The 27641-nt window shown below is 62.6% G+C and overlaps 2 protein-coding genes across 6 annotated transcripts in view; both read right to left on the reverse strand.

Moving 5' to 3' along the window:
- On the reverse strand, positions 1–1441 carry SCGB3A1 (secretoglobin family 3A member 1). The gene is made up of 3 exons (XM_037057997.1): positions 1329–1441; positions 496–812; positions 1–140 (listed from the first exon to the last, which is right to left on the reverse strand). Exons 1-3 carry the CDS (start codon positions 1381–1383, stop codon positions 117–119), a joined length of 396 nt encoding a protein of 131 aa, XP_036913892.1. The 5' UTR covers positions 1384–1441; the 3' UTR covers positions 1–116.
- Positions 1442–8290: 6849 nt separating this feature from the next.
- Positions 8291–27641, reverse strand: part of FLT4 (fms related receptor tyrosine kinase 4) — a 39688-nt gene continuing 20337 nt past the window's right edge. The window contains exons 11-30 of one of the 5 annotated variants that reach the window (XM_037058043.1): positions 27489–27615; positions 26344–26452; positions 25074–25436; positions 24748–24894; positions 24525–24656; positions 24269–24375; positions 23899–24034; positions 23346–23450; positions 22888–23001; positions 22620–22708; positions 22348–22498; positions 21827–21921; positions 21322–21444; positions 21038–21149; positions 19918–20017; positions 19635–19740; positions 19083–19237; positions 18036–18156; positions 14265–14350; positions 8291–10116 (exon numbers count right to left, since the gene is read on the reverse strand). In XM_037058043.1, coding sequence (XP_036913938.1) covers positions 9918–10116; positions 14265–14350; positions 18036–18156; positions 19083–19237; positions 19635–19740; positions 19918–20017; positions 21038–21149; positions 21322–21444; positions 21827–21921; positions 22348–22498; positions 22620–22708; positions 22888–23001; positions 23346–23450; positions 23899–24034; positions 24269–24375; positions 24525–24656; positions 24748–24894; positions 25074–25436; positions 26344–26452; positions 27489–27615 — 2677 coding nt within the window. In that variant the 3' untranslated portion in view covers positions 8291–9917. Of the gene's footprint in view, positions 10120–13254; positions 14023–14264; positions 14351–18035; positions 18157–19082; positions 19238–19634; positions 19741–19917; positions 20018–21037; positions 21150–21321; positions 21445–21826; positions 21922–22347; positions 22499–22619; positions 22709–22887; positions 23002–23345; positions 23451–23898; positions 24035–24268; positions 24376–24524; positions 24657–24747; positions 24895–25073; positions 25437–26343; positions 26453–27488; positions 27619–27641 lie in introns of those variants that run through there. The other 4 variants (XM_037058040.1, XM_037058041.1, XM_037058039.1 and 1 more) reach the window with 4 other exon arrangements.

A 27641-nucleotide genomic window follows, 5' to 3' on the forward strand; every position in this document is an offset into this window, starting at 1 on the left:
CCAGAGCTGCTCTTAACTTTATTGAGAGGAGGGAAGGGTGCGGGGTTGGGGCTGGTGTGGGTGCTGGCCTGAAGGGGGCGGCATCTTGCCCCCAGGCAGGGATACTCAGCCGCTGCTCAGCCCAAGAACGTCAGGGCTCCCTGAAAGGAGAAGCCAAGAGTGAGTGCGTCCCCGGAGCAGGGGGGCCCATGCAGCTGCGGGCTGTGGGGAGAGGCATCACTGATGCCCTGGCCAGGTCTCTGTGCGGGTCATGCTGCCTGCTCTGCTGGGACAGGCATGGGTGATGTCCCCTTGACGGGCGCGTCCCCACCGAATCCCCTTGGGCCCTCTGCAGTGCCACATGGTTTAGATGTTGGCCCACCTGGTTCCCACCCGAGGCCACTGAGCCCCCGGGGGTGGGGAAAAGGCAGTCCTGTCCTGGGTTTACAGGAGTGGAGGGCGTGCCTCCATGGGGAAGGGCGGAGCACACAGCGGGGTGGCAGGTGCCCCCTTTACCAGCAGTGACTGCACGGCCCCCACAGCCTCAGGGCCCAGCTCAGTCACACACTTCCTGGAGCCCTCCACCAGATGATGCACCGGAATGCCTAGGCTGGTCAGCAAGAGCCTCAGGAGCATGACGGGGCTGAAGCTGTTGAGGGAGGGAACGGGCAATTCCCCAGCCAGGGCCCCGGCCCCAGCCAGGGCCCCGGCCCCAGCCTCCAGGGCCCCTGCTCCAGCCTCCAGGGCCCCTGTCCCAGCCTCCAGGGCAGGGGCGAGGACGGGCACAGCCGGGACCTCAGGCTTGATCCTCGAGCCCATGAAGAAGGCTGTGGCTGCAAACACAACAGAGAAGAGTTGCCCACCTGTGCGTGCCCAGGCTCCCAGGAGAACTGCTGAGGGCCCCTGTCCTCCAGGAGGGAACCGGGGCCTTTGAGACCTGCCAGCACCCCTGGCCACCCACCCCCTCACTCAATGACTGAAGAGTGCTGTGGCCCAGCAGGGAGCTGGCTGCACACAGGGTCAGAGGCCCCCTGAGGGGGGCCTGGGCAGGCTTCCTAAGGAGGGACACCGAGGCTGTGCCTTGCAGGGTGACGCAGAGGGCAGGCAATGTTCCCTGCCCAGGCCAGGGCTCACACCAGCCCAAGGCTGGGAGAGCCTGCAGTCAGGGGAGGAAGAGAAACTGGGGCAGGTAGAGGTGTGAGAGGAGGCCTGAGGGCTCAGGCGGGGGACCCCACAGGACTGGCCTGAGGGGCCTGGTGCCCTCAGTGCAGCAGCAACAGGGTCAAGACTGGCTGGACTGGGGCCTCAGGGCCCATGACCAGTGGGGACTGAGGCAGGAAGACACTCACTGCACTGGCTGAGCAGGGCCACGCAGAGCACCAGGAAGGCGGCGGTGAGCTTCATGGTGCCGGGCGCTTTGGGGATGCTCCTGGAACCGCAGATGTGCTGCCCAGAGCCTGGCGTTGTGGGCTTCATATACCCCACCCTCGCCCCTCCCCAGGGCCGGGCCTCCCCCAGCCGGTGCTCCTGAGAAAGGTGTTGTTTGCTCAGCTAATAGACAAAGCCCTGGCCAACTTCCTGCTCAGGCTGGTGGGCCCTGAGAAGTTCAAGTCCCCCACCTGCCCAGGGTGCGGGATTTCCTCTTGGCCAGGTCCTCTGTGAGGGACGCAGCATGGCTGGGCTTCGTCTGCAGGGGACCCACCCAGGCCTCTGCCCTGCCCATGAGCTTCCTGGCCTGGCCCCACCTGGCCTCCACAGTCTGGGTGTGTGGAGGGGAGGAAGGGGCAGGGCTGTGACCCCAGGCCCTCCCTGTCCCCAGGGCCTGGGAGGATCATACAGTGGGGCCTCCCTGTTCTTGCTGGTCCTGGGGAGGCCGTGCAGGTCGGGTGCTTGGGCCTCCTGGCTGCCTCCCTGGTGGGGCCGTGGGCAGCTATCAGCACCAACAGAAAGACCTGGGACATTTTCCATCTTTGAAAGTAGTCTTTTTTTTTCTTGATTGATTTTTAAGAGAGAGAGAGAAATGTCGATTTGTTGTTCCACTTACTGATGCACTCATTGGTTGATTCCTGTATGTGCCCCCACTGGGGATGGAACCCACACCCTTGGCCTATCAGAATGGTGCTGTAACCAACTGACCTGCCAGCCAGGGCTGAAATCAGTCCTGGCATGAGTTTCACACGTCTGTCACCTGCAGAGCAAAACATACTTAGCCCGTGACATGGTTTACCAGGGGACATGCCTTTTCAGGGAGAGTCCCAGGACAGCCCCAACCCGGGTCACCAGGGGTCTCCAGCACCCCCGCGCCCGCCCAGAGCCCCTAGGGCTGCTCTCCGCAGGGCTCCCGGCTCTCCTGCCCGCTGAGGGCAGCCTCATGGGCTGCCTCCCCACCCCCCCAGCCCCAGGGCAGAGGTCCTGGATCCTGGGAAGGCCCAGGCATTTTGCTGTGGCCCTGCGGTGGCCACAGGGCTCCCCCGGGGTGAAGGCTGGTTTGGGGGTGATAAGACGTCAGCACAGGGGGGATGAGGACGGCGTGGATGCAGAGGAGCAGCTCATCCCGGCGGGAACCCAGGACCATGTCCGCCCCCTGCCCCTTCCTGTGGCAACGCGAGTCTCTGAGCACCACCCGGCCGCACGCAGAGCTGCCAAGGCCCTGCGCGGCCGTCCGCCCCCCGCGGCTTGGTGGGGACACCTGCTCTCAGGAGAAGCTGTGGGGCCGTGGAGAATTGTCAGTAAGCTTTCTAAGTGTGTGTGTGTGCAGGTGGGGAGGGGGCCGGGATGTTCTCCTTTGTGCTTTGTCCCTTTGAAATTTGGGGACAGGGGTCTTTGCAAGGGGCGTGGTCCCCACCAGTGTGAGGTTGGGGGCCATATGGGCAGCTCCCAGGGATGCAGCTGAGGGACCTCAGACCCCTGGGGTCTCCCTTCGTCCTGGGGACCAGAGTCAGACATTCTTCAGGAACCATGTGTGGGGGTGCTGGGTGGGGCTGCTCCCCTCCGGATCAAGCCCTGCCTGGGAGTGAGCTGCCACACGCCAGGCCTGAGCCATCAGGGCAGGGGGTGGTGCTGGGAGCCGACCTGGGGCTCCTGCCACTGAGCAGGCAGGACGACTAGGGTGGAGCCAGAGGCCAGGAGCAGGTGGAGGCGGCCAGCTGTGTGTCCGCAGCAGTGCTGGCTTTCCGAGGGGTCCCCGCAGCGTCCTCTTCCTGGGCCTCTTTATCTCTAAAACAACCCCACCCCCACTCTGGCACACCATGAACCTGGGCAGTGAGGTAGGCCTCCTCACATGTACCCCAAATTTCTGATTCCACAAGTACATCCCCTCTCCCCACCCGTTACCCAGCAAAGTGTGTCTTAATGTGTCCCTGTTTCTCCACCAAGGAGACCAAAAGACTTGTCTTTGGCTCCTGAGTCTTGATGGTCAAGGCCAGGACTCAGTCCAGGCTGGCCCAGCCCCTCACCCCACACCAGGCCTCCATGCCGCCCCTTCTGAACTGTCCGCAGCAGGGTTGGGGACAGCTGGGGGGCAGGCCGAGCCCAGCGGCCAGCCTCGTGGACCCGGGACACCTCTGCATTTGTGTCCTGGGGCAGTTAACTACTGACCACACGCTCGAGGCCTGAACACTTCCAGTGCTAGAGCCACAGGCCAGTGTCACCCGGCTGGGACTGAGGGGCTGTCAGGCTCAGCTCCCACCAGGGGCTCCAGCCTCTGGGCTCCAGGGGGCCCTGCTCTGCTTGGCCGTGACCACGTCACTTCAGTCTCTCTCTCGGTGGTCCCAGGGCGCCCCTCCCGCACTGCTCCGTCTCTGAACTCTCTCTCGGCCTCTCTATGATCACATGCAATTGCATTCAGGGTGCACCGGATGATCGAGACTATAACCTCATCTCAAGATAATTACAATAGACAGAAAACTGTACTTGAAAAATAATTAAATAAAAAAATTTAAAAAAAAAAAAAAAAGATAATTACAGCATCGCCTCTGCTGAGACTTTGTTAACGGTGGCCCAGGTTTAGGAGTTTGATCCTGGGTAGCTGCGGGGTGCTCCTAAGCCCACCCCGCCCCAAACTGGGTGACTTCCGTTCCAGGTGGGTGGGTGCCCCCACCAGTCGATGCGGGGAGTGGGTACAGGGGGCCCCAGTCCTTGCTGCTCACTTCCCTCCATTGGGGAGAGGCTGGGCTGACCCCGAGGTGCCCCTTTGCAGACTCACAGCCAGCCTGTCCTGGGCAGTGTTTGCAGGGCCTCCTTGGTGCCAAAGCAAACACGGGCCCCTGGCTTGTCACTCCGGGAAGAAGGTGCTTGGAGTAGATGGGAATGTCGGTGGCCCCTGGGCGTGAGCCCAACACCACACGGAGCCGTGAAAGGGCCAAAGGGCTCACGGGCCCTGGGAGCCAGTGTTGGCGGGGGGTGCGGCCGAGGCCGGTGCCAGCAGCTGCAGCCCAGGCCTCCGGTGGAGCTGACGTCAACAAGCACCTCCAGAGGGTGTGTGGCAGTTGTCCCCACTCCATGACACAGGCAGCAAGGCCAGCAAACCCTTTGTGTCTAGCTGGGGCCACCAGCACCCCCAGGCACCCCCCAGGTCCTGGGAACTCCCTGGCCTCTTCTCTCTCTCCCTGCCAGACCCACGTGCCTGCTTCTGAGTCCACTCTGTGGCCGAGAACCCCAGTTTCCCTGGTCATGAGGATGTGGCCGCTCTGGGCCACACCTGTGGGCCCCTGGTCCTGGCGATCAGCCTGGCTGCTGAGCGTCATCGGAATTCTCCTGCCGTCCTGGAGGCCCCCCGATGCCCACTTGGTGACTCCTCGTGGTGTGTCTCCTTTCGGCCACTGGAGCTGGGGCTGGTGTGGCCGGCCCTGCGCAGCACCACGGCCTGGGGTCCGGCACAGGCCTGCAGGGTCACTCAGGCACTACCTGCTCCTGTTTTACCCCGAGTGGCCCGGGCCCACACAGGCCTGGGAACAGCCCCCTCTAGCTACAGCCTGCAGACAGCCCCCACAGTAGCTTTTCTGGGGAGGCCCAGCCACACAGCCACCCTCCCAGGGAAGTCCTTCCGGGCCAGCAGCACAGCAACCAAGAGGAGACCCACCCTTCAGCCTCGAGTCATCACCCTGAGGACAGGTGGGCCCGGGGGCATGTGCAGAGCTCTCTGTGGAGCCTGGACGTGGCCCTGAGAGGAGCAGGCCAGGGTCAGGGCTGAAGCGTGAGGGTGGCCGGGCTCACCTGCCAGGTGCAGAGCTGGTGCCCTGCTCAGGGGTCACACCGTGACTTTGCCAGCACCCACCTCAGTTCCTTCCTCTTCCTCATAGCTCGGTCATCTGGGCCCTGGGGCTCTGGGCAGTATCCACAGCGTGTCCTCTTCCTGCCTCTGTGGGTACCTTCACTTGGGTCAATATTGATCTGGCTCTGGGAGCACTTCCTTCTGCCCCTTCCCTGACCAGAGCCCTGCCTTGGGGGGTGGGGGCAGGGTCCGCCGCTGCCCACGTGGTGTTTGCTGTGGGGGCCCCAGGCGAATGTGACTGGAAAGCACAGCTGAACTGCAGGGCAGACCGAAAGCCCATGTTTCCAGAGAGCTGCCTTCCTCGGGGTTATAGGCAGGGCAGGTGCAGGCTCAGGGCGATGGGCTGCTGTCCCCTGGGGCCTCCCTCGAGGTTTCATGGCATCCCCTACTCTGAGTGGCTGTGCTGGCCAAGCCATGTCCTGCCCAGTTAGGTCCAGTTTACGTGTGTGTGTCAGCCTGGGCGTGGGTGGGATCCCACCCCCCCATGGACTGGAGGTGCCGCCAGCGCTGGTTCCCTAACTGCAGCGGGGTTGGGGGGTGTGGGTCGTGTCACCTTCCCACGGAAGAAATGTAGCTCAGAACATCGGTGACCTTTACAAGGTCCCCTGGGTCTCTTCCCAGGCCTGGTGGGCTCAGGACCGGAAGACACCTGGGCTGGGAGGAGCCACCTGCCAGGTGAGGGGTGTGTGTCCCAGCCCAGACTCCAGACCACGGCCCTACCACAGAGCCATGTACTCATGGCCACCCCAAAGTGGGACCTGTTCGAAGCTGATCCCACACACTACCCCCCAGGGTGTAGCAGCGGTCTGTCCTGTCACTTCTATTCCTGAGAGGCTGCAGAAGGGGCCGTGGTACTTGGCTGTGCCCAGGGGGCTAGGCCCCCTCTGTTCTTGGGAAGAAGAGCAGACCTCTCTGCGGGAGGGTACCATGCTTGGTGGCCCAGCTGCACAACAGCAGTGCTGACAGACTCGGGAGGGGCCTGGGCCCCGGGGTCCCGGAGCAGGGCTGACATGGCCCTGGGAGCCTTGCCCGCCTTCACGGAGGCTGCCCCGTCGCCTCCCAACCCCCTGGAGTCTCTCCCCTCCGGGCTCTCGTGAGTTCTTCCCTCCGCCCCTGCAGTAGCCCCTTCCGATGCCCCACACCCTCACGTGCTCTGGGGCACACGACGCCGTCTCCGCTGCAGCTGGAGAATGGAGGGGGCTCTCTCCCTTCATCTCGGACTCTGAAGGACAGTGGCACATGCCAACCACTGAGGCCCGGGACGGCGACATGCCGGGCCGTGCCGGCTGCAGTCAGCAGCTCCCACATCTGTGAGGGGCACAGAGATGTTCACTGCCTTCCAGAACTCCCTGGCGGGTCTCCTACGAGGAGTGTGTTTCCCCTACTAACAGCACGTCAGTGTGGATCCTTCCCAAAACAGGCTTCCCACCCTGGCCGGTGTGCGCTGGGTGTCATCCGCAGACCAAAAGGTCGTGGGTTTGAGTCGCGGTCAGGGCCTACGCCTGGGTCGAGGTTCAGTCCCCTGTTGTGGCGTGTGCAAGAGGCAACCAATCGATGTTTCTCTACCTCTCTTTCTCCCTCCCTTCCCCTCTCCCTGCAATCAATTAAAGAAAAAGAAACAGAAACAGGCTTCTCACCTCCCCAACCTGTTGTCTTCACTGAAGACCCTGCATTAGCGGAGCATGCCTCTTCCCTATCCTCAATGGCTGCTGCCCCAAGTCGTCTCTGTGGTCACTGACAGGGTGCTTGTCGGGGTGGGTGTCTGTGAGTGGGGGGTGGGGGGCTGGGTGAGTCAATGGGTGGAGTGATGGGTGGATGGATGGGTGGATGGAGCAATGGGTGCATGCAGGGATGGGTGGATGAGGAGAAGGCGTCCGAGGGAGGAGTGGGTGGCTGAGTTGAGTTCCCTCTGGGCTTCCAGTAAACTCCCAGTCGGGGCTTCCAGGCCCTCTGGGACGGGCCCTGCCAACCTCTCCTCTGCCCCCTCCTTCTCGTTGTCCTGGCTCCTCCTGCCCCCTGAGCTGGCCTTGGCAGCCCCTTCCTCCCGCACAGGGTCTCTGGCCTGTGAGCTCCCAGGGGGACAGTGACTCTGTCAGGGCCCAGGACACTATGTGTGGCTCAGAGCAGGCCCAGGGACCCCGCCTGATGCCTAGGGCAGTTCTCGTGCCCACCAGAGTCTCACACCACGGGTCAGTGGGTGGGGTGTGGGGCAGGCATCTAGCAGACCCCAGGCCCCAGAGGAGTTAGGGAGGCCGGGGTGGGGCAGGCACAGGGCCTGGCCCACAGGGTGGCCTCTGGCTCTTGACCTTGGCTGGGGTTCTGTTGCCCGTGGGACTGTGCTGACAGCCCCTGCCCATGCCCCATGCGCCTGGCTGCAGCCGGGGCCTTGTCCAGGGGTCATTGCTGGCTTTCCCTTCTGAGCCCCTGGGACTGCTGCTGGGTCAGCCCTTCCCAGGAAGCATTCAAAGGCCACATGCAGACGGCCAGTGCCAAGCCCCGTCGGCAGCCACTGCTGTGCCAGCCCTTGCCCGTGAGGAGAGGGGGCCCAGACCTGACAGCCTCGCCACACTCTGCTGCCTGGGGCTCGGCTCCCTGGGTGGGGATGGAGACCGGGGTCCAGCTCAGCCCGGGCCTCGGAGTCTGGGGAGGTGACCCCGGGCTTGCACGGTCCCCCTCTGGGCACCCTGAGTGATCACAGGCACCTGCTTCACGTGGGGAGATGTGGGGAGCTGGTCGCAGTGACCCCGCCTGGGCTGTGGTCCCAGACCCATTGCCTGCAAAGTGTCACGTCCCTTTAGACGTAAAGTAGATAGGGGAGCACCCTCCTAGCGCTTCAAACGCAGGATGGGCGCTCCCGGGTGTCCTGGCGCCCTCTGCTGGTGGCTTTTGGGAGAGGGGAGTCCTGGCTCTGCTGCTGCTGCTGCCCTTTCCTTTGGTGGCCTGTCCAGTAGTGTCGTGGGTCTGACACGGATCGAGGGGAGGAATGCTGAAATTAAAGCTTCGAAGAGAACTGGGACTTCACTGAGAACCCATTCAGTGTAACTCAAAGACTGGCATCAAATTTATTATTATCTTTTGTTAAATATTTCAGAGCTTTTCGGAGCACGTGGCGCACAGGGGCCTGGGAGGTTTTCTTCTCGGTGCACATCTGTGCCTGCAGCAGCCCAGGGTGGGGCCTGGCGGGCCACGCCCTGCGCCTGCGTCCCTCGCGTGGCTCCTCCACCTGAGACCCAAGTCTCGCAGTCAGGTGACATCAAGGAGCAAGCCCAGTGGGGAAGTGAAGGTCAGTCACACCTGCGGGCGCTGTGCGTATCCTAGGAAACGATACACAATGGGGGGGGGGTGTCTGTGGGCGGACCCTTGCTGCTGCACGGCGCCTGTCCTGCAAGCCACTCGTGCCTCGCTCGGGTCCGTGTCAGCCTCTGAGGAGCTAACTGGGAGGACAGTCTTTCTCCCTCTGGGGCTGGGGCCTGGGCAGTGGGAGCTGGGCTGGGGGCGTTGAACAGAATGGCTCCAGCCTCCAGAGGATCCTGGCTGCTCCTTCTGACAACAGAGGCTTGACTGGCGGGGCACCGATGTCAGGCAGACACCGGGGGCAGAAGATGGGGTCCCCCGGAGGCCACACGAACACTGCTGATTGCCTGGTGGCATGGAGCAGGGCCGGGGGCCTCTGGGCCAGCCTGGAAGCGTCTTCGGTGGTCACCTCTCAGAAGGACCTTCACAGCTTGGGAGGTGCTCCGGGGCAGGCCCAGGACCCGGAGGGAAGGACCAAGCCGTTTTGGGGACGGGGCTGCTCTAGCCTATCTGTCTGCTGCCGCTTCTGGTCCTGGGCCAGGTGGGCAGGCGGGGCCAGACCCTTCTCCGGAGGCCCCTGGGTTGCGTCTGCTGTCTCGGCACCAACTGGGGATCGGGGGTGAGAACCATCCAGATTCAGAGCGAACTTCCCTGGGTTCCCTTCAGATGGAAGTTTTGAAAAGTGGATTCTTTACAGCAGCTGTTTCTCAAGTTCTAATGAAAATAATCTGCAGAATCGTTCTCACCCAAAGGGAGGGTGCGTTGTGACTGAGCTGCTGGTGGGCTCAGGAGAGGACCCCCCAACACACACACAATTCCTCCCTGATGCTTTGAGCGGGGACCCAGCATCCTTGCTCCAGCCCTGCAGGGGCAAGTGAGGAAGGGCCTCCCCGGGGATGGAAGGGCTGCTCAAAGACCAGCCTTGGGGAGGGGCTGGGAGGCCACAGCTTGGGACCAGCTTTGCCCTCATCGTCTGGGACTGTCAGATCCTCCAGTTCCTCATCAGAAGTGGGGATCAAGCTACCACCCCCAGTGAGGGCGAGGCAATCAAAGGGACACTCTCTTGGGTGTGCTTGGTCCAGAGCTGGGCCCTGTGGACGTTGAGCTAAAGGGAATCAATCTGATAGGAAAGGGAGAAGGGTCTGGGGGGGTCCATGCAGAAGTCCTGGGCAGGTATGGTGGTGGGTTCTGGGAGCCCTGGAGCCTGGATTTTGCTCTGCATAGCTAGGAAAGGGTAGACAGGGAGGTGGAGACACCTCCCAGCAAAACCAAAGGAGAAGCCTGCTCAGCCCAGGCCTCCAGCCCTCCACTGCCCACTGGGCCTGCTCTCTGGGGCCCTGGGGCCCCTGGGGCCTTGCCTGCCAGAGCCTGCTTAGTAGCGGCTGTCTGCAGAGAAGGGTTCATGGGCCAGTAGGGTGCATTCGCCCTCCCGGGGCGGCCCTGCCAGCTCCCCGTACTCGCTGTTACGGAACACCTGGCCTCCCTGTGCCCCCTGGTGGGGCCGCCGCCGCCGCCCCTGGAGGTCAGGGTGTGCCCTGGTCACGTCCACATTCCAGCCGGCTTCTTTACAGCTGCCGAGACAGGGAAGATGGTGTCAGCAGGGAATGAGGGGACTAGGGACTGAACCTGGGCGGTCCGATTGGAATCACCAGACACACCTGAGTTTTAGTGCGCGCGAAGCATATGGAAATACACGCAGGCAGCACTTACAGCGCCCACCAGACTGGAGCGACTGTTGGCAAACACCAGGGCTTTCTCCATCCTGGGCCAGGGGGTGGGACGGCCCCCCAAACCTGCTTCTCACCAACTCCGTGAAGGGCACCAGTGCTGGCTCCATGGCTCAGGCACCCGGGGATCCTTGCTTCCTCCCTCCCCCACCTCCCAACAACCCTGCCTGCTCTGAACTCAATCCCGGCCCTTCTCTCCGGGTCAGGTCCATCACTGTGCAGTGTGCCAGCCACCAGCCCACCCTCCCCTCTCACTCATCCAGGCCTCAGAGACCCTTGCTGCTGGAAGACGTCCTTCTCCTCCCAGCAGACCCTGCGAGAGCTTTCCGTCACCCTCAGAATGAAACCGAAGCTTCCCACGCTAGGGGCCGCACTGTGCGGCCTCTCCGATGCCCTATGACCCTCCCTCCGCAGCTCTGGTTGCGGAGCAACCAGACCGATCCCCAGTTGGTGCTGTCTCGGGAATTCCTGGGAAATGCCACTTTCGTTTTTGGTTTTGCTTTGCATGGAAACTACTGGAAGACTCGATGCCACCTGATTCCTCTTCTTCATGGGTCAGTCTTTTGCCCGAATTTCCAGAATGTTTGCAGTCCAATAGCTCAGCGAGGCTGTGCCGCAGGGTTTACTGGCTGGGCCGGCTTCCCAGATGCAGACTCAGGCCTTCTTTCCTTCAGAAGACATACTTTGAATTACACGTTTAAAATATTTCATTCTATCCTACTCTTCACATTTCCTTCTTCAGAGACTCCAATTGTGTACATTCTGGGTCATTTTCTACGAATTTTGAGATCACTTTCTTTTTTATTCTTTTTACTTCTTTATTAAACATTTGTATTTTATTTTCTTGACTCTCTTCGTGTCCATGTCTGTGTCCTCCACGGGAAGTCTCCCCCCAGCTGCTGTGCCCTGGCTGCCCTGGTCGCCACGCAGCAGCCCCTCCACTGCGTTTGCTCGCCCCCCTGCGGTGTCTCCCCACTGCAGGTGCCTGCACTTCCGATTCCTGGCGCAGCTGCGTGTCTGTCTGCAAGTTCTAGTCCCATTGGAGCCTTTGTCACTGTTTTTTTTTTTTCTCTCTGCTTCGTGCTTTTGAGTGTTTACATCTACTGAAAAGTTTGTATTCCGTTTTTCTTTTTAGTGCTCACACTACCTCTGTGTGGGCGAAGCTTATTTCTCCCTGTGTGGACTGAGCGCTGGGCCTCCTGCGCCACGCAGCACGCGGCCCGTGGAGAACGCTGGGTGTGGGGGCGGCTTCCTCCGCGTGTTCGCTCAGGAATGCCACATCAGTCTCGCATCAGCCCCGCATCTTTGGTGGCACCGTGAATTCCTTCAGCTGCGTCCTTCTTTCCAAAGGCTCTACTCCTGTCCCGCAGCCTGTCATATGGCCGCCAGGGACTAACTAGCAGGACACTTCGCTGGGCGCGCGGGCTCCTCCTGGCCGCTGCCCTGCTGACCGAACCCAAGCCCAGGGTCTCCGGCCCTTCCTGTCGCCCACAGGCTCGGATGCCGGACCCCGCTGTGGGCACGGGAGCCGGCGTCCTGAGTGGCCAGAGGAAGCTGGGAATGAGGGTGAGTTACCTCCCCGGGGGTGCGTGCTGACCAGTGGTGGACGGAAAACAGGAAGGGACAGGGAGATGGACGCCCAGCTCTCCCCCACCCCCAGGCCCTCTGAGGCTCCTGCTCCACGTGCCCATTGCACCCTCCACAGCCCAGTGCCTGCCCCTGGGAAGGACCTGCCGCCCCTCTCTGTGGCTCCTCCTGACATTGCCAAAGGGCGCCAGCACGCAGCGTGTCCCTGCAAAGGGAGCTTCTGCGATGAATGGCTCCCTCGGGTGTGTGTCTGTCTTCTGGATCTTCGGTGTGATTTTGCTTCCGCAGGACTCTCATCGTTGGTGATTTGCTTCTTCCTTTACTACCAAGCACGGGAGGCTCACTGCCCTTCCAAAGCGGTGCCTGCCCTCCAAAGCCGCACTCCCTGCTTGGACGCAACCCCTCCTGACCTCCCTGGCCCATGGCCGCGGCCCGGGGCTCCCTCTCTTTCGCCGTGGCCCAGCGGGGCAATGCTGGCTCTGACCAGGGTCTCTCTCCTTGGTTCTGTCACAGGCTCTGAGGCCTCATTCCATGTGTGGGCACTTGAATTTAAGTAGCTACCTTCCCCTTCCCGTCTCACTGAATTACTCTTTTTGAGAGGTAAAATACTGTTTGGTAAAGAGGCATTAGGTAAAACTATTCCTGTCCACGCAATTGGCAATAACTTCCCCCAAACGAGGAGGTCACTAATAGGGGTCACTCAATAGAATCAGTAAAACAAAAACAGAGGCCAGCGCGCCCCATTCAGTTGCATTATTCCCGGGTGTTTGACCCCACAAATGCCAGTGTCCACAGCCCCACAGACTCTGCCTTTACAGGCTGCGGGGGGAAAATAACCGACAGTGGGTGCGAACCCCGAGAACGAACGCCCCTGTCGGGAAGGGCTCCTAGGCTCAGAGTCACAGGCAGAGCCCAGCGGCTGCTGCTGCTCAGGGGCCTCCACGCAAACGGAGAAGCCGGCACTGGACGGTCCCCCTGCGCTGCGCCCCCTGCGCTGCGCCCGCGCCCAGGAGTCCCCAGGAGGGTTTCAACCTGCAGGCCCCAGGCTTTGCTCGGGGCTGTGCAGCCACGCCCCCTCAGCACCCTCAGGAGGACCCCTGAGAGGCTCCGCCCCAACCAAACAGGACTGTGTTTTTTGGACCAATTGAACTGGGAGGACTTAAAAATCCTCATTTGCCTGAGAATGAACCAATCGTTCATTGGTCCCCGGGGCGGGGACTTCTCTCTAGGTAAGTCAGCTCCCCTCTGGTTCACAGAGCACTTCACCTCCCCTGCCCCCCGCCCCCCCCAAAGCTGCAGACGGCTGCTTCCCCTGCAGGAGCTGAAACACTGAGGCGCGCAGAGCGGGACAGAGTGGAGCTGTCTGGCCCGGAAGGGGCCTCGTGCCCGGGGCCTCCTCACAGCCCTGCCGCTCCACGCGGGACGGGCTGCTGCATGCCTGAGCCGCGACATCACTGAGCTCTCTCATGGCCGTGCTGTTTCCTCATTGAGCTGTTCGCACCGAACAAAGTGTTCTCATTCACTGTACCCCAAGTTGGAGTTCCTGAGGGCACCGAATGGGTAGCGACGACCATCGGTAACCTTGGTCAGGTTGTAAAGGTCATAAATCACCGACCAGAAAGAGGGGAAAGGACATCAACTCTGCTGATGGCACAAATAAATACGTGTGGTGACAACATATAAACTGATGCAGAACAGCATGGGAGGAAGGCGAGGTGGCTTTGGGCAGCCGGTCCAGGGGGGCTCAGAGCAGTGTGAGCCGAGCGGGAGAGAGCCCTGTTCCGAGAAGCACCGCAGACGGCGCCGGCCACACAGCCGCAGGCACGCGCACTGATGAAGTGAACCAGCAGACACCAAACCATTTTATCTGCAGCATCGAAAGTTTAAATATTCAGTGTTGGGGGGTATCTTGTTGGGCAAGTGGTGTTCCCCTTCTAAGCAGGGCACCCACGGTACAGGATTTCTCTGTCACTGTATTCTTATCAAAACAGAACGCCAGCCGTGTCCAGGTCACACGATCTGCCAGGCTCCAGAGGCCACCGGGCAACGTTCTGGGGGCCCCGGGGTGGCGGGGGCCTACCCTGGCTGGGGAGGGCTGTGCGTGCGCACACACCGGGCATGGAGAGTCACACTCGGTTTTACAAAGAGGTGGTGTCCGAGCATCTGCCAAACGGAAGAGAGGTGTGGGACCAGGCCCAGGTGTGCTGGGGCTGGACAGGGAGGGTGAGGGTGCTCCTTCGGTGGGGGCTAGTGGCCAAAGGCCTGGTGTCCCAGAGTGCATTGCTTTGAACCCACAAAAAGGCAATAGGGAGCCATGAAAAGTTTCGGGTAAGGAAGTGACAGGAACACGCAGGCCCGGCCCAGCCCCTGGACCCCTTGCAGGGAGGGGGCTCGGGAAGCCCTACCTGAGCCCGGCTGCTTCTGCGTGCCTGCTCTCCAGCTGCTCAAGCTCCTCAGAAGCCAATACCATGCCGCTGTCCGTCTGGTTGTCCTACGTGGAGAGAACAAGCCAAGGTTCTGAGGCCTGGCTGCAGGTGCCCACCCTGGGCAGGATGGGGCCACAAGCACCGCACGGCTGCCAACCTCACACCTCTGGTGAGCAGGGAATGGGCATCTGTTCCCTCCTCAGAGCACACGGCAGAGGGTCATCACCCATCCACACAGAGAAACTGAGGCCTGGGAGCTACGCCTGCCAGTGCTCCAGAGGCAGCAAAGGCTAGAATTCCCCATGTTGGGGGACCTACAGGACAGCCATGCATGTATCAGGGTGTTAGGACAGGGGCCTCAAGGTCTGAACAGCCCTTACTAAATGCTGCTCTTGCTAAACGTTACAGTGTAGCACAGTATTGTTGCAGACGCGGGTAAATAGGGTAAGCTTGAGAGGAACTCACACCAGGTAAATGTAGACAACTGCAAAAAGAAGTCACGGTGCAACTGACCAAATAGAGTACCAATGCAGGGGCGAAGCCTCCCTTCGGGGAGGATTTGGGTTTGCCATCTCCTTTACTTGTTGCCAAGTCAACTACCTGCGACTACCACGTGTAGTTTCTTGAACAGAGCACCCCAGGCAGCGAACTGGTGAGTTTGGGAGCGAATCTGGTGACTCAGATGGAACCCTCTGGAGAGGACACCCTCTCAACCTGGGGGGGCAGTGGGCACGAGTGGCAGCTGGCCGGGGCCCACCCGCCTGCATCTCCACGGGACGAGGACCTGCTCCGGGGGATCCCTGCTCAGGGCTGACCACTAGGACATCCCGGGGGCATCTCCACTCCCGAGGGTGCCTGTCCTGCAGGAGCTGGGTTGTGTTCTCAGTGCCTTGTCTGGACTTCTCGTCCACGCATCAGCTATGCGAGACTCGAACCCAATTCCTGAGGGTGGCCCCTGGGTGCGTTCATTCTTCAGAATTGGACTGAAAGAGCTCTGTTCATCGGACTTAAGGAAATTAAGCACTTACATAAATTGAGAAATGTAACTAACGGGTCAGTGGCAGGGAACTGCTCCGTGCTGGGAGTCCGCCAGGCGTTTGGGAGGCGTGCTTTCTAGGCGCAGCTTCTTGGCTTCCTCAGGTCTCAGCCTTGACTGCTCACAGGCGAGCCCCTCCCCTGAACCCTCCCCTGCACCCCCCCGCCCCCTCTCCCGGCCTGCTTCCACCCAGGCAGGGCATTGTCCAGAGCCTCCAGGCCAGGGCGGAACTCATGAGGGGACATGGGAATGGCACCCCCACAGTTTCTGAACGCAGCGAGGCCCCGCTGGACGGGCTGCCCCCCCTTCCCCCAGCACGGAGGAGCCTCGGGGTTTCCAGGGGAGGTGACCTGGGACCAGCAGGACAGAGCGGCAAGGGCTTGGCTGTGGGACGAGGGGGCCAGTCTCTGGCTAATGGTGTAAAGCTATGTGCTGGGTTCCATGGGAAGAACTACTGGGTTATCTATGAACTGCCCCCATGAGACACCTCTTGCTTCTCTTCATCGAAGGGTGAGGAAGAAAACAGCCTGCCTGCTGCATCTCTTTGGAGAGTCTCACTGGCATAAGGAGGTGTCCTGTTAGCAGGTGTGGCTCCAGCAATTTTACCAAGGGTGTGGTGACAGAGGCCAAACCTCCCAGGTGTAGGGAAAACGAAATGAAACTACGATGACCTGATTGGATTGGTGCCAGAAAAAGAGAGAACGTCTGCAGTGGTTTAAACGTTCATTTCACGTTGGCTTTACTGGGCTTGCAGAGTAAAGGGGGCAGAACCGGCCACATCTGTGCACCAAGTACGCGGGCAAAAGGGCTTCCCAGCCACATGGTGTGGGAGGAAGACGGAAAAATACAGGAAACTGAGTTGCTTCAGGTAAGATTTTCAAGTGGTCTGACCAAGCGATTTAGGGGGTCCCTGTCCCTGCAGCATGGTTTTGAGGCCACTGACATGGGGAAGGTGNCTTCAGAATTGGACTGAAAGAGCTCTGTTCATCGGACTTAAGGAAATTAAGCACTTACATAAATTGAGAAATGTAACTAACGGGTCAGTGGCAGGGAACTGCTCCGTGCTGGGAGTCCGCCAGGCGTTTGGGAGGCGTGCTTTCTAGGCGCAGCTTCTTGGCTTCCTCAGGTCTCAGCCTTGACTGCTCACAGGCGAGCCCCTCCCCTGAACCCTCCCCTGCACCCCCCCGCCCCCTCTCCCGGCCTGCTTCCACCCAGGCAGGGCATTGTCCAGAGCCTCCAGGCCAGGGCGGAACTCATGAGGGGACATGGGAATGGCACCCCCACAGTTCCTGAACGCAGCGAGGCCCCGCTGGACGGGCTGCCCCCCCTTCCCCCAGCACAGAGGAGCCTCGGGGTTTCCAGGGGAGGTGACCTGGGACCAGCAGGACAGAGTGGCAAGGGCTTGGCTGTGGGACGAGGGGGCCAGTCTCTGGCTAATGGTGTAAAGCTATGTGCTGGGTTCCATGGGAAGAACTACTGAGTTATCTATGAATTGTCCCCATGAGACACCTCTTGCTTCTCTTCATCGAAGGGTGAGGAGGAAAACGGCCTGCCTGCTGCATCTCTTTGGAGAGTCTCGCTGGCGTAAGGAGGTGTCCTGTTAGCAGGTGTGGCTCCAGCAATTTTACCAAGGGTGTGGTGACAGAGGCCAAACCTCCCAGGTGTAGGGAAAACGAAATGAAACTACGATGACCTGATTGGATTGGTGCCAGAAAAAGAGAGAACGTCTGCAGTGGTTTAAACGTTCATTTCACGTTGGCTTTACTGGGCTTGCAGAGTAAAGGGGGCAGAACCGGCCACATCTGTGCACCAAGTACGCGGGCAAAAGGGCTTCCCAGCCACATGGTGTGGGAGGAAGACGGAAAAATACAGGAAACTGAGTTGCTTCAGGTAAGATTTTCAAGTGGTCTGACCAAGCGATTTAGGGGGTCCCTGTCCCTGCAGCATGGTTTTGAGGCCACTGACATGGGGCAGGTGCACAGCCACGCACTCCCTGGTGCCAGAGCCCCCTCGGGCCCAGAAGACCCCTCAGACCCCAGATTCTGCTCTGAGCAGCCGCCCACTAGCGCCCCCTCCCGGCTCCGGAGCGGTGAGGTGGGTGCCGCCCGGCGAGGGGAGGTGAGAGAGCTCCCTCTCTGCACCCGTGGGCAGGGCCAGGTGCTTCTAAGCTGCGTCCCCCCTTGGGGAGTGGCTCCCACTCAGCCTGGGCACAGGCCCCTGGGGCTGTGGGAGTCTGCTGACCGGCAGAGGGACGGGCTGCCCGGGCATCAGCCCCGTCGGGAAGCACAGGGGGCAGCTCCGTGCTTTGTCCCCGCCGGGGCGGCCGTGGAGGTTTAGGGACAGAACACCGCGATGCCGCGTGTGGGCGGGGCCGGAGGGGCGGCCGGGCCTCCCAGGGCCTTCCTCTCCGCAGACTGTGCCAGGACGTCCAGGCTGCCCGGGCCTGCCCTCTGCCTCCCCACAGCCCCGGACGTCCGGGGCGTGCGTGGGGAGGCCATCTCGGCCCGTGGTCTCTCGGAGTCCCGAAGCTGGGGCTGAGAGGCGCTGGCACCGGCCACTCTGGCGGAGAGGGCGGGGCTGTGCGAGGGGAGTGGGTGTGGGCGAGAGCCGCCGGGCGGGGGGGGGTGGCCAGGCCGGCCCTGAAGGAGCACCCAGGCCCCAGGCGTCCCTGATGTCTGCCTCCCTGAGCTGGGACGCACGCCCCCTGCATTTACCGAGGAGGCCTTGTAGGTGGTTGGGGTCATGGGAAACTCTTCGAATGCCTTCATCCTGGAGGCGCCCTGGGTCTGCGCCCCTCTGGCCAAGCTCCCGGGAAAAGCCACACAGTTGTAGTATCTGTGGGGAGCAAACGGTGCTGAAGGGGGGCACCACAGTGCCCTCCGGGGGACTCGGGCCACCTCTCCCACCCCGTCTGCTGCCGAGCAGCACCCAGGTCTGGGGCTGCAGTGCTGCCCAGGCTCCTCCCGGGCACCCTCCCACTTCTCCGCAGAGAGGCCGCTGCAGAGGGGAGTGGACCTGCCGGCCAGCTGAGGTGAGAGACGGGGAGGCCCCCCCCAGGACGACTGCCCTGTGCCAGTGGCAAGCGGTCCCAGGGCTGCAAGCCCCCGCCTGGTTGGCACATGCACACACATGTGTGTGCACATGCGTGTGTGCATCTGCATGTGTGTCAAGCCATTCATGGAAGGAGCCTGGTGAGAACCAGAGGGCCTTTCCTGTCCCCAGGCCTGGTCCTATTTCTCATGGGGGTGGGTGGGCAGGGTCTCAGGGCCCTCAGCAAGGCCAGTGGGAGTGTGGAGCACGAACAGCCACCAAGAGGGACCTCTGGGACCCCAGACTATGTCTCAGTCCTGGGCTCCGGTTAGTGGGGGCCCACCCTGCTCCCAGGGTCTCTGTCAGTGGCCCTGGAAACTCATTGCCCCTCCCTTTTCTCCTCAGGCGAAGTGGAGCTGGCCTGGCCACCGTGCCCCAGAGGCGCTCCCTCTGGACTGGAGAGTGGGGGCAGAGGCCGGAGTGCAGGGAAGACAGAGGGCAGAGAGAAGGGCTGAGGGGCAAAGAGGAGGCCACGGGCCTGCAGGGCCCCTGGCTGACTGGGGAGTGGGGCTCTGCTGTCAGAAGCACTCTGCAGTTGAACTTGGCAGAGAGCGGCCTCTCGAGTCCTTGTGGTTTGCTTTTCCCTGATGACTAGTGAGGATAAGAGACACCACGTCCACACTGTCCTCTTCCAACCGGGGGAGCCCCTGGACCCAGGGAGGGCGCCTGACCTGGCAACCATGCTGTGCCGGAAGGGGCCCGGCCAGCCGCCCTCCTCGGCGGCCTCAGCTTTCGCAGAGTGCAGGGCCGTGGTGGACGTCTGCCAGAAGCTGCCTTCCTCTAGGCTCAAGCCACAGGGTGCCGTGTGGTCCTCCTCTTCCTCCTCCTGGGAGCAGGAACAGGAGAGGTGGCAGGGTCAGGGCCACCATGGCCCCCCACCACCCAGGCCCTGGGGACTGCAGGCATGCTGGGCCTAGAAGGGCTGCGCTCTGAGGCCTTGCAGGGGGCTCGGCCAGAGCACCTTCCCCAGGGCGCCCGGCTCGGCCACCCAGGGACCACCACCAGCACCTCCTACCCTGTTCTTGAGGCACAACTGGGCACCAAGTGCCCAGGGGCAGGACGTCTCCCTGCCCTGCTCCAGGTCCCAGAGCACCCAGGGGAGGGACACGTGAGGCAAGGGCAGATGCAGAGGAACAGGAGGTGGGGCTGTTGGGGGTGGAGGGGGAGGAACCTATCACTTCTGCTCAGAGCAAGGAACTCCCTGAGGGCCGAGAGGGGCTCACCTGTGGGCCCCCGCCCAGAAGCAGGTTCCCGAGCATTTCCACCAGCTCCGAAAACGCAGGCCGCTCTCTGGGGTCTCCGGACCAGCAGCTCAGCATGATGCGGCGTCTGCGGGAAGGCAAGGCTGGACTGGGTATGAGGGACTGCACCCAGCACTGGCGGACCCTGCCCCCTCCCCCGCCTGCCAGCTTCCATTCCCATGTCCGCCTGCACCAACCCCCTGCTCCTGCCCCCTGCCTGCATGCCCCCTTCCATCCCGGAAGCCTGCTTGGCCAGCAGACTCACATGGCAGGAGAGGCCAGTTCTGGGGCCTTCATCCGGGTGCCCTCTTTCAGCTGCTGGCAAAACTCCTCGTTGATCTGCACCCCAGGGTACGGGGAGGCTCCTGGCAGCAAGAATGGGGGGGTAGGTGGGTGGGAAGCAGGTAGCTGCTGCTCCGCCCAGTTTCCCAAATTGCTCTGCTCTGGTTGCCACCGTGGGTGCTCATCCCTGCTCAGCTCTGCGCAGGGCCTGGGCAAGGCGCTCCCCTCCCCCAGGGCCAGTTTTTCATTTGGTTCCAGCAGGAACCTGGCACTGCCCTGCCTGTAAGGCCTGTGGTGGGCACTGGTGCTTTCCAGCCGAATCAGCAACAATAGGGCTCCCGGATCGCCAGGGGCCTTGGGGCCTCCCTCTGTCTGCCCGCAGCAGGCCATGCAGCAGTTCAAGGCAGGCTGCTCCCTGCCTTGTGTGAAGCCCCACACAGCTCCCCTTAGACAGAAATTCCAGATCCTCACTCAGCCCTGAAAGGCCCGAAGGAGCTGCCAGGGCCACCTCTGCTCCCTCACTGCATCTGTTGACCCTGGCCCTGCCCACCTCCTACACTCAGGGACCGTGGCCCTAGCCTCTGTCCTCCTGGGCCCACCTGCCTCACCACACCCCTTCGCCAGCCCAGCCTCCCGGGCCCCTGGCTCACAGCACGTGTCCTCCCTGGGTGCTCCGGGCTCTCCCTTCAGTAACAGCATTCAACCCGCTGGTTCACTGCCTGCTCCCCTCCCCTCAGTGTAGGGGCTTCTTCATCCTGGTCCCAGCAGGGCCCAGGCTCCCACATGGGGCTTGCATAAACAGGCGAGCCCCCAGAGTGAGCCCCCAGACACCTGAAGTCCCTTCCTGGCCCTGGAAGCAGCAGCTGAATCCCCACAGCAGGTGAGAAAGGGCTCTGCAACGGAGGGGGACTGTGGAGGACCTGCTGGGGCTCGTCCAGCACCCCCCAGAGGTGCTAGGGTGGCCCACGCATGGGGGTCACAGGGGCTCTCAGAATGACTGGGGCTGTGTGCCCCGTGCTGCCCGGGCCCCTGCACCACAGGGCTGGTGGGGCCTGGAACCTGCGGTCCCGCAGTCCCCGCCCCACGCCCTGCTCTGCACTCACCCAGGGAGAAGATCTCCCAGAGAAGCACCCCAAAGGACCACACGTCGCTCTGCGTGGTGTACACCTTGTCGAAGATGCTCTCCGGTGCCATCCACTTCAGGGGCAGCCGGGCCTGCAGGCGGCAGAGGGAGTGTGGCTCCTGATCCTCGGTTCCATCCCCACCGGCCTGCCTCAGACGCTCCGCAGGTCACCTGGGTCCCTGCATGCCCTCAGACCTTCCCTGTGGGCAGCAGGGTGGGCCCCGCACTGCTCCCCCCATCCGGAGACCCTTGGCCTGCACTCACACTGCCTTTACGAACGTAGTCGGGGTCCTTGTAGATGTCCCGGGCCAGGCCGAAGTCGCAGATCTTGACCACATCGCTCTCTGACAGCAAGATGTTGCGAGCAGCCAGGTCTCTGTGGATGCACTGGGGGCACGAGCCCGTGGAAGGGGAGGTCAGCAAAGGCCCCTGGGGCAAGGCCATGGCCACGGCCATGGGGAGGCCCTGCTCCTTCCACCCTGGATCTCTGGGCACCCCCAGGACTCGCCGTGTGGGGGGCTTGTGGAGGTTTTGGGACAGCCAAGGAGGCTGTGAGGTGGGACAAACTCTGATTCCACATCCAGCTCTGCTGCTGACCGGCTGGAAATCCCGGGGAATCATCTCCCCTCCACATGAGCTCAGTTTTCTCCACCAAGTGGGAGAAACGCACCTCAACCTCAGGGTCATTGTGGAGGGAGTCGGGACCGCTCACGTCATGGCGTGCCGGTGGGTCCCCTTCTCCCCTCTGAAGGGCCTGCGGGGCAGTCACCTTGCGGGAGGCCAGGAACTCCATGCCTCGGGCCACCTGGAAACTGTAGCAGACAAGGTCTTCCATGGTCAGCGGGCTCAGCCATAGGTCCTCGGCTGTATAAAGGAGCAAGGCGGGCTCAGGGGGGTCCCCTCTGTGATCCCCAAACTCCGCACCACCCCAAAGGCTGTTCACCCAGCCCCTGCTGCATCTCTTCTTGCCCTCGGTCTGCACTCTGCCACCGCCACCGCTTCCCGGTCAGTGAGCACTGCTGCACCACCGGACCTTTGCACCTGCTGCATCTGCTCCACCTCCCTGTCTGCAGGGAAAACTCCTGCTCATCCAGGGAGGCCCAAAGCAAATGTTAAAAGCTTCAATGAAAACCGCCCCCCATCAGTCCTGCTTTCCTAAGGCAAACCCATTACCCTGCTCCCATACAAGCCCCACCAGGAAGGCTCCAGGTCAGCTTATGCCACTGTCCCCTGACCATGAAGTATCATGGTGCCTGCCACATTTTGAGCATAAGGAAGTCAGGCTCTTACCTTCTGGGGCTGGAGGGGCCCGCTCCGCCCTGCCCTTGCCAGTCAGCAGCCTCGTGAAGAGCGCCCTTTCACTGGTGCTGGGTTGCCGCCTCTCAGCCCGGGCGCCCGCCACCATGGCACGGAAGCGCCTTCGCTGCTCGGAGGACTTCTCCTGCGATACACAAAGCGGGTTGAAGGGGGCCTACCACCTACAGCAAAGGCATCACCCCAGCCCACCTTGGCACCCCACTGGCTCACTGCAGAGCTCTGGCCCTTGGAGGGTGCCCACTTACTGCATAGGGGCTGAAGGCCTCCCGCTTGGCACGCAAAAAATTGGAGAGGTTGCCGTATTTGCAGAACTCCACGATCACCATCAGGGGCCCTGGGGAAGAGAAGGGCAGGGCAGGGCAGGGCAGGAGCTGAGTGTTTGGGGAGCCAGGGTGCGGGGAAGGGCTAGCACCGCAGCAACATCCCTGCCCACCAGCCCTCCTCCTCCCCAAGCACCCACAGACGCAGTGCTCCGAGGCCCTTGCCTCCCACGCAGGGTGCCCGACCCCGTACCGTTAGGCTTGGTGCATGCCCCCAAGAGATTGACCACGTTGAGGTGGTTGCCGATGTGGATTAGGATCTTGAGCTCGGACATCAGCGCGCGGTGCTCGCTAGCGGTGGCGCCCTCTGGAGGGGACACAGGGGCTTCGCGTGGTGCCCGGTCCACCCGCCTCGCCCCAGTCCCAGCGCTTAGCTGAGGCGTCTTCAGCGCTCTCGCCAGCAGGGGCACAGTGTGCCCAGCACTGCCCAGCCGCCTCGCTGAGGCAGGAGGTTCAGGTGGGGTTGGGAATGGTGACTCAGACCTGAGCCCCAGACCCAGCTCGGGCTCCCAGGGACTCCCTTGCAGAGCCTTGCGTGTGACCCTGGCTCTGAGACTGCTTCTCTCCCTGCACCGCATCGCTCCTAGCCCTCCTAGAGCGGCTGCTCCTCCCGGGCTCCCCTGCCCCTCCCTCCGTTGGCCGACCCCACACCTTTCAGCATTTTCACAGCCACGGTGTCACAGCTGCTGCCTTTGTTGATTCCGAAAGCGGAGGCTTCCACCACCTTCCCGAAGGCCCCGTGGCCCAGCACTCTCCCTGTGGGGACGGGGAGCCGAGTCCAGGTGAGCCGCATGGAGGTGAGGGTGCAGAGGGGCTGGCAGTGGGGGCAGCCGGGGTGGGGGCCGGGAAGGAAGGCCCAGAAGCGGGAGGGAGGGCAGGAGCCCCTGTGCCAAACAGGAAGAGCCTGGGGGGCAGAGCAGGCAGAGGCCGAGGACAGGCAGACAGGAAGCCCTGCATCCTCTCCCAGCAGGTGTGGCGGGCCCGCCCTGCTCAGAGCAGCGGGACGTGACCCCGGGGGGCCTGGGAACTGGGAGTCCTGGCTGTGGTTCTGGGCGTGCACTCCCAGATGGATAGGTCAGGACAGATGGGGGCCGGGCGGGACTTCCTGGCAAGAGTTCTGAGAATGGGTGAATTTCAGGGCTCCAGCCTGCGGCCTCCGCCAGGTACGACAGGGCGGGCAGGGTGCGCTGGGTGCGGGCCTCACCGAGGTGCAGCCGGTCCCGGGGGAATTCCCACTGGCTGGCATCGTAGGACAGGTATTCGCACTGCTCCTCCAGGGGCACCTCCCCGGGGTCCATGATGATGGACAGGTAGCCGGTCTTCATGTCAGCGTGCGCTGGCTGGGGGTGGGGGTGGGGGTGGGGATGGCTCACTGGCTGGGCCATCGGTCCGTGGCTAGGGCCCAACTCAGCCCAGGGCAGATGGGACTCTCAGTGAGGGAGAAGAGCCCGACACGGAGGGGTCAGGGCAATAGGGCAATAGGGCAATTTCCAGGGAGGTGAGGGTGCGGGATATCTCATGGCTGGCCCAGGTGGAGAGAGGCCCTGCGAGGAGCCGGGGAGAGGAGCGCTCACCCTCCTCATGTTGCAGAAAATGACGAGGAGGAGGACCCAGAAGAAGACGGCGATGACCCCGGTGCCAACGAGGATCACTATCTCCATGCTGCTTTTATCCTCGGAGCCTGAGTGGGCAGACGTGACCGGGTGTAGAGGGGGCAGCAGCCCTCCGCGCGAGCGCACCCTTCTGGCGGCATGACTTCAGAGGGGTGGCCGCAAGAAGGCACCCAGCGAGGGCGGGAGGTGGGTGGAGGCGCGCGAGGGCAGGCCGGACCTTCCACGGCCACACTGGCGGAGGAGTTGACGCAACCCTTGGCGTTACACACGCTGCACAGGTAGCGGCCCGCGTCCTCCTCGCGCACGCGCTGGATGCTCAGCTTCTGGTTCGAGTCCGCCAGGTCGATTCCTGCAAGAGGCGGGTTATGCATTCAAGTTCAGATGGGTCTGGGGGCTCCAGAGCCTCCGCACCCCGCTCTTTGGCAGGCCCCGCCCCCTACCGGACTCTTCCTCCAGCAGCCTCTCGTCTTTGTACCACAAGATGCTGGGCACGTGCGTCCCAGCCACCCGGCACCGCATCTCCAAGGAGTCGCTCACGTTCACCAGGAGGTCAGTCAAATTCTGTGCAAGCCTCGGGGCTTCCAGCGCTGGGGGCAGGAGTCAAGAGGGAACTAAGTGGATTGCAGAAAGCCGGAGGGCCCCAGAAAGGGGCCTCCAGAGAGCAGAAAGCAGGGTGGGGAGGGAGGCGTGGGTGGCCACCCGATGCCTGCTGGGCTGGGGGAGAAGGCTACACGGGCCATTTTCCCGCTGGCCCTGCTCGCCTTACCCTGCACGGACAGGTACTTCTTGTGGCAGTGCTTGTCCTGGCTGTGCCGGTCCTGCACCTCGCACACGTAGTCGCCCTCGTGCTCGGGCGCCACGCGGGGGATGGTCAGAGTGAGCGTGGTGTGGCGCGCCCCGGGTGCTGCCTCCTCCAGGCTGGCGGCCAGCGGCGTGGCGAACAGGTGCACGTTCTTGCAGTCGAGCATCAGTGGGTTCCCGTGCGAGTCGTGCAGCGTGGACAGGTTGAGGCGGTACCAGCGCAGGTGCTCATACTTGTAGTTGTCCGCCTGGCAGCTCAGGCGCACCGCCTGGCCTTCCAGGGGCTCCTCCGACGGCTCCGACTCGATGCTGAAGCCATCGGGGATGGCTGGAAGGGCAGGAAGGACCGCGGTGACTCTGCGCCGGTGATGTGGTGACTCACCTGCCAGGTGCTTGCTCGTCCTTTCTCATCGACCTTTGGACTCACTCAGCTCTCGACCAGGGGAGACCACTGCCCCTTACTGACCACCACGCAGTCACAGAAGTCAGCCTCACCGGTTGTCCTCCCTCCTGCCAGCCCCAGGGCCTCTCCTGGACACACCCCACCCACCCCAGCTGCTGCTCCCACTTCTCCCGTGAGCTCCTCTTCGCCTGGCCCAGTGGGGGCCAGAGTCCTCATCCTGCTTCACTGTTGACCACACCCCACCACTGTCCTGTCCTTGAAACATTCTCACCGCCTCCTTAGCTTTTGTTGTAGCTTTCGAGCTCTGATTTCCTCTGGCCACTCCTTGTCAGGCTCCTGGGGGCCCCTCTCATTGCCCCCCAGAGTGTTCTCTAGCTCCCTCTTTCTTCTGGGTCCCCGGCCACACCCCTAGGCCTAGGAACTCCCTTTCACCAAGTTCTGAGCTTTCCTGAGGTCACTAACATGTTGGACAATCTGAGGACACCAGGGACCTTCTCCCAGGGCAAAGCGTACCAGTGAGCCACTGACTTCAGACCCAGGGCCTGGGAGGGGGTGGGGAGAAGCAGGACAGCACCCTGGGGGATGGGAGGGGGAGGCCCCTCCAGGGCCAAAGTCAGAGAGGGTGCTGCTCCACCCAGTGGGCTGGCACCCCAGTCCTGGTGCCATGGTCTGCAAGACTGTCCCCCATGCCCTGATGTCTCTCCTGGGTGCCCCACAGTCACCAGACCTGAGTGGGCCCCCGCCCGGTTCCCCCCTCTCCCAGCCTGCTCTCCTCTCGCGCCCACCCACCTGCCCGCCCCCTGGCCCCCACCAGGCCCACCCGCGCACTCACTGGTCACATAGAAGTAGATGAGCCGCTCATCCTGGCCCACCTTGTTGAAGACCACGCACTTGTACATGGCGGACACGTTGGCGGACTGGATCACGAGCTTGCTCACCGTCTGGGCAGAGCACAGGCTGAGAGTCCGTCTCCTGCCCTGACCCTCCCCTTCTGCAAGGCTGTGCCCACCAGGCATGGGGGAAACTGAGGCTCCGAACTGGAGGTGATGGAGCTCAGAGGCAGGGCCAGGAGTGTACAGAAGAAGTGAGGCTTGGGGCAGCAGAGGCCAGGGAGGGGGGTAGTGCTCCTAGGAGAGGCCAGGGGACAGTGATCTGGACGGCTGGCATTGCTCTGGGTGGGGCCAGAGGGTGGCAACAGGCAGGGCCAGAGAGAATTCTGGCTGTGGATGGGCTCAGGCTGGTGCCATCTGAGGAGAGGACAGGGGCCCGGAGGTGCTGGGTCCGTCCCAGCCAGGGTCAGGAGTCAGTCTGTGGCCTAAGATGAGCAGCAGGTCCCTGTGTGGGGCCTGTGTGACGTGTGTACGTTGGCCCCCGGGGGGCCCACACCACCTGTCATCCCGGAGCCCTGGACAGTGGCAGGGGGAGGCTGGGCCCTAGACTTCCAGAAGGACTCCAGCCTGGGGCAGTAGGAAGCTTGGAAACGGGAGGAGAGAGGGCTCTAAGCTCTGCCTACCACCCTATGATGCACCCCCCAGCCCACTCGAAGCTGGGCACTTCCTGGCTGGGCCTGGAACAGGAAGAGGCTCTGGAGGTGTGCAGGAAAACAGGAAGTGACCGTAGGAAGTGGGTGCCTTTGTTTGGTCCCCTCCCCCGCCTGGCGTCTTCTAAGCATTGCCCCCAAGGCTGGGCCAGGGGCTCAGCAGCCTTTGGTAGGAGCCAGGCCAACCCCGAGCCCGTGGGCAGCTGCAGCCCGTGGCCTGGCCAGGCAGCCTTGAACCGTATCTTCCTTGTTTGGGAAGCAGCTGGCCCTCCCCACACACACAGGCCAGGAGTGGAGGCCCAGAGACGCTGTGGAAAGTTCGTGACTCAGCAGCTCCCTGAAAAGCCCTGCCTGGTGGGAGCCACGGAGGCCTGGACTGGACGCCTCCCCTCAGCTCTCCTCCACTCCTGCTGGGCGGTGGCCTGGCTGGTTCCTACCTTGTTCTTCCCCTCCACGAACTCGGTCCAGGAGTCCAGACTCTCGATGGGGTTCACGGCATCCTGTGTGGTCACCTGCCTCCAGTCCCGGCACTGCAGCATGCGGTCCCGCTGCTGCCACCGCCGGCTGCTGGGGACGAGGACGGACACGGG

Source organism: Sturnira hondurensis, unplaced genomic scaffold, assembly GCF_014824575.4.
Source record: "Sturnira hondurensis isolate 20B ecotype Veracruz unplaced genomic scaffold, ASM1482457v3 Scaffold0009776, whole genome shotgun sequence".
Taxonomy (NCBI): Eukaryota; Metazoa; Chordata; class Mammalia; order Chiroptera; family Phyllostomidae; genus Sturnira; species Sturnira hondurensis.

Coding starts and splice junctions, on each gene's coding strand:
- SCGB3A1 (XM_037057997.1), bottom strand. CDS start 1,383: ATGAAGCTCACCGCCGCCTTCCTGGTGCTCTGCGTGGCCCTGCTCAGC. Junction 813..1,328: donor GGCCCTGCTCAGCCAGTGCA/GTGAGTGTCTTC, acceptor TTGTGTTTGCAG/CCACAGCCTTCTTCATGGGC. Junction 141..495: donor GGGCCGTGCAGTCACTGCTG/GTAAAGGGGGCA, acceptor TTCTCCTTTCAG/GGAGCCCTGACGTTCTTGGG.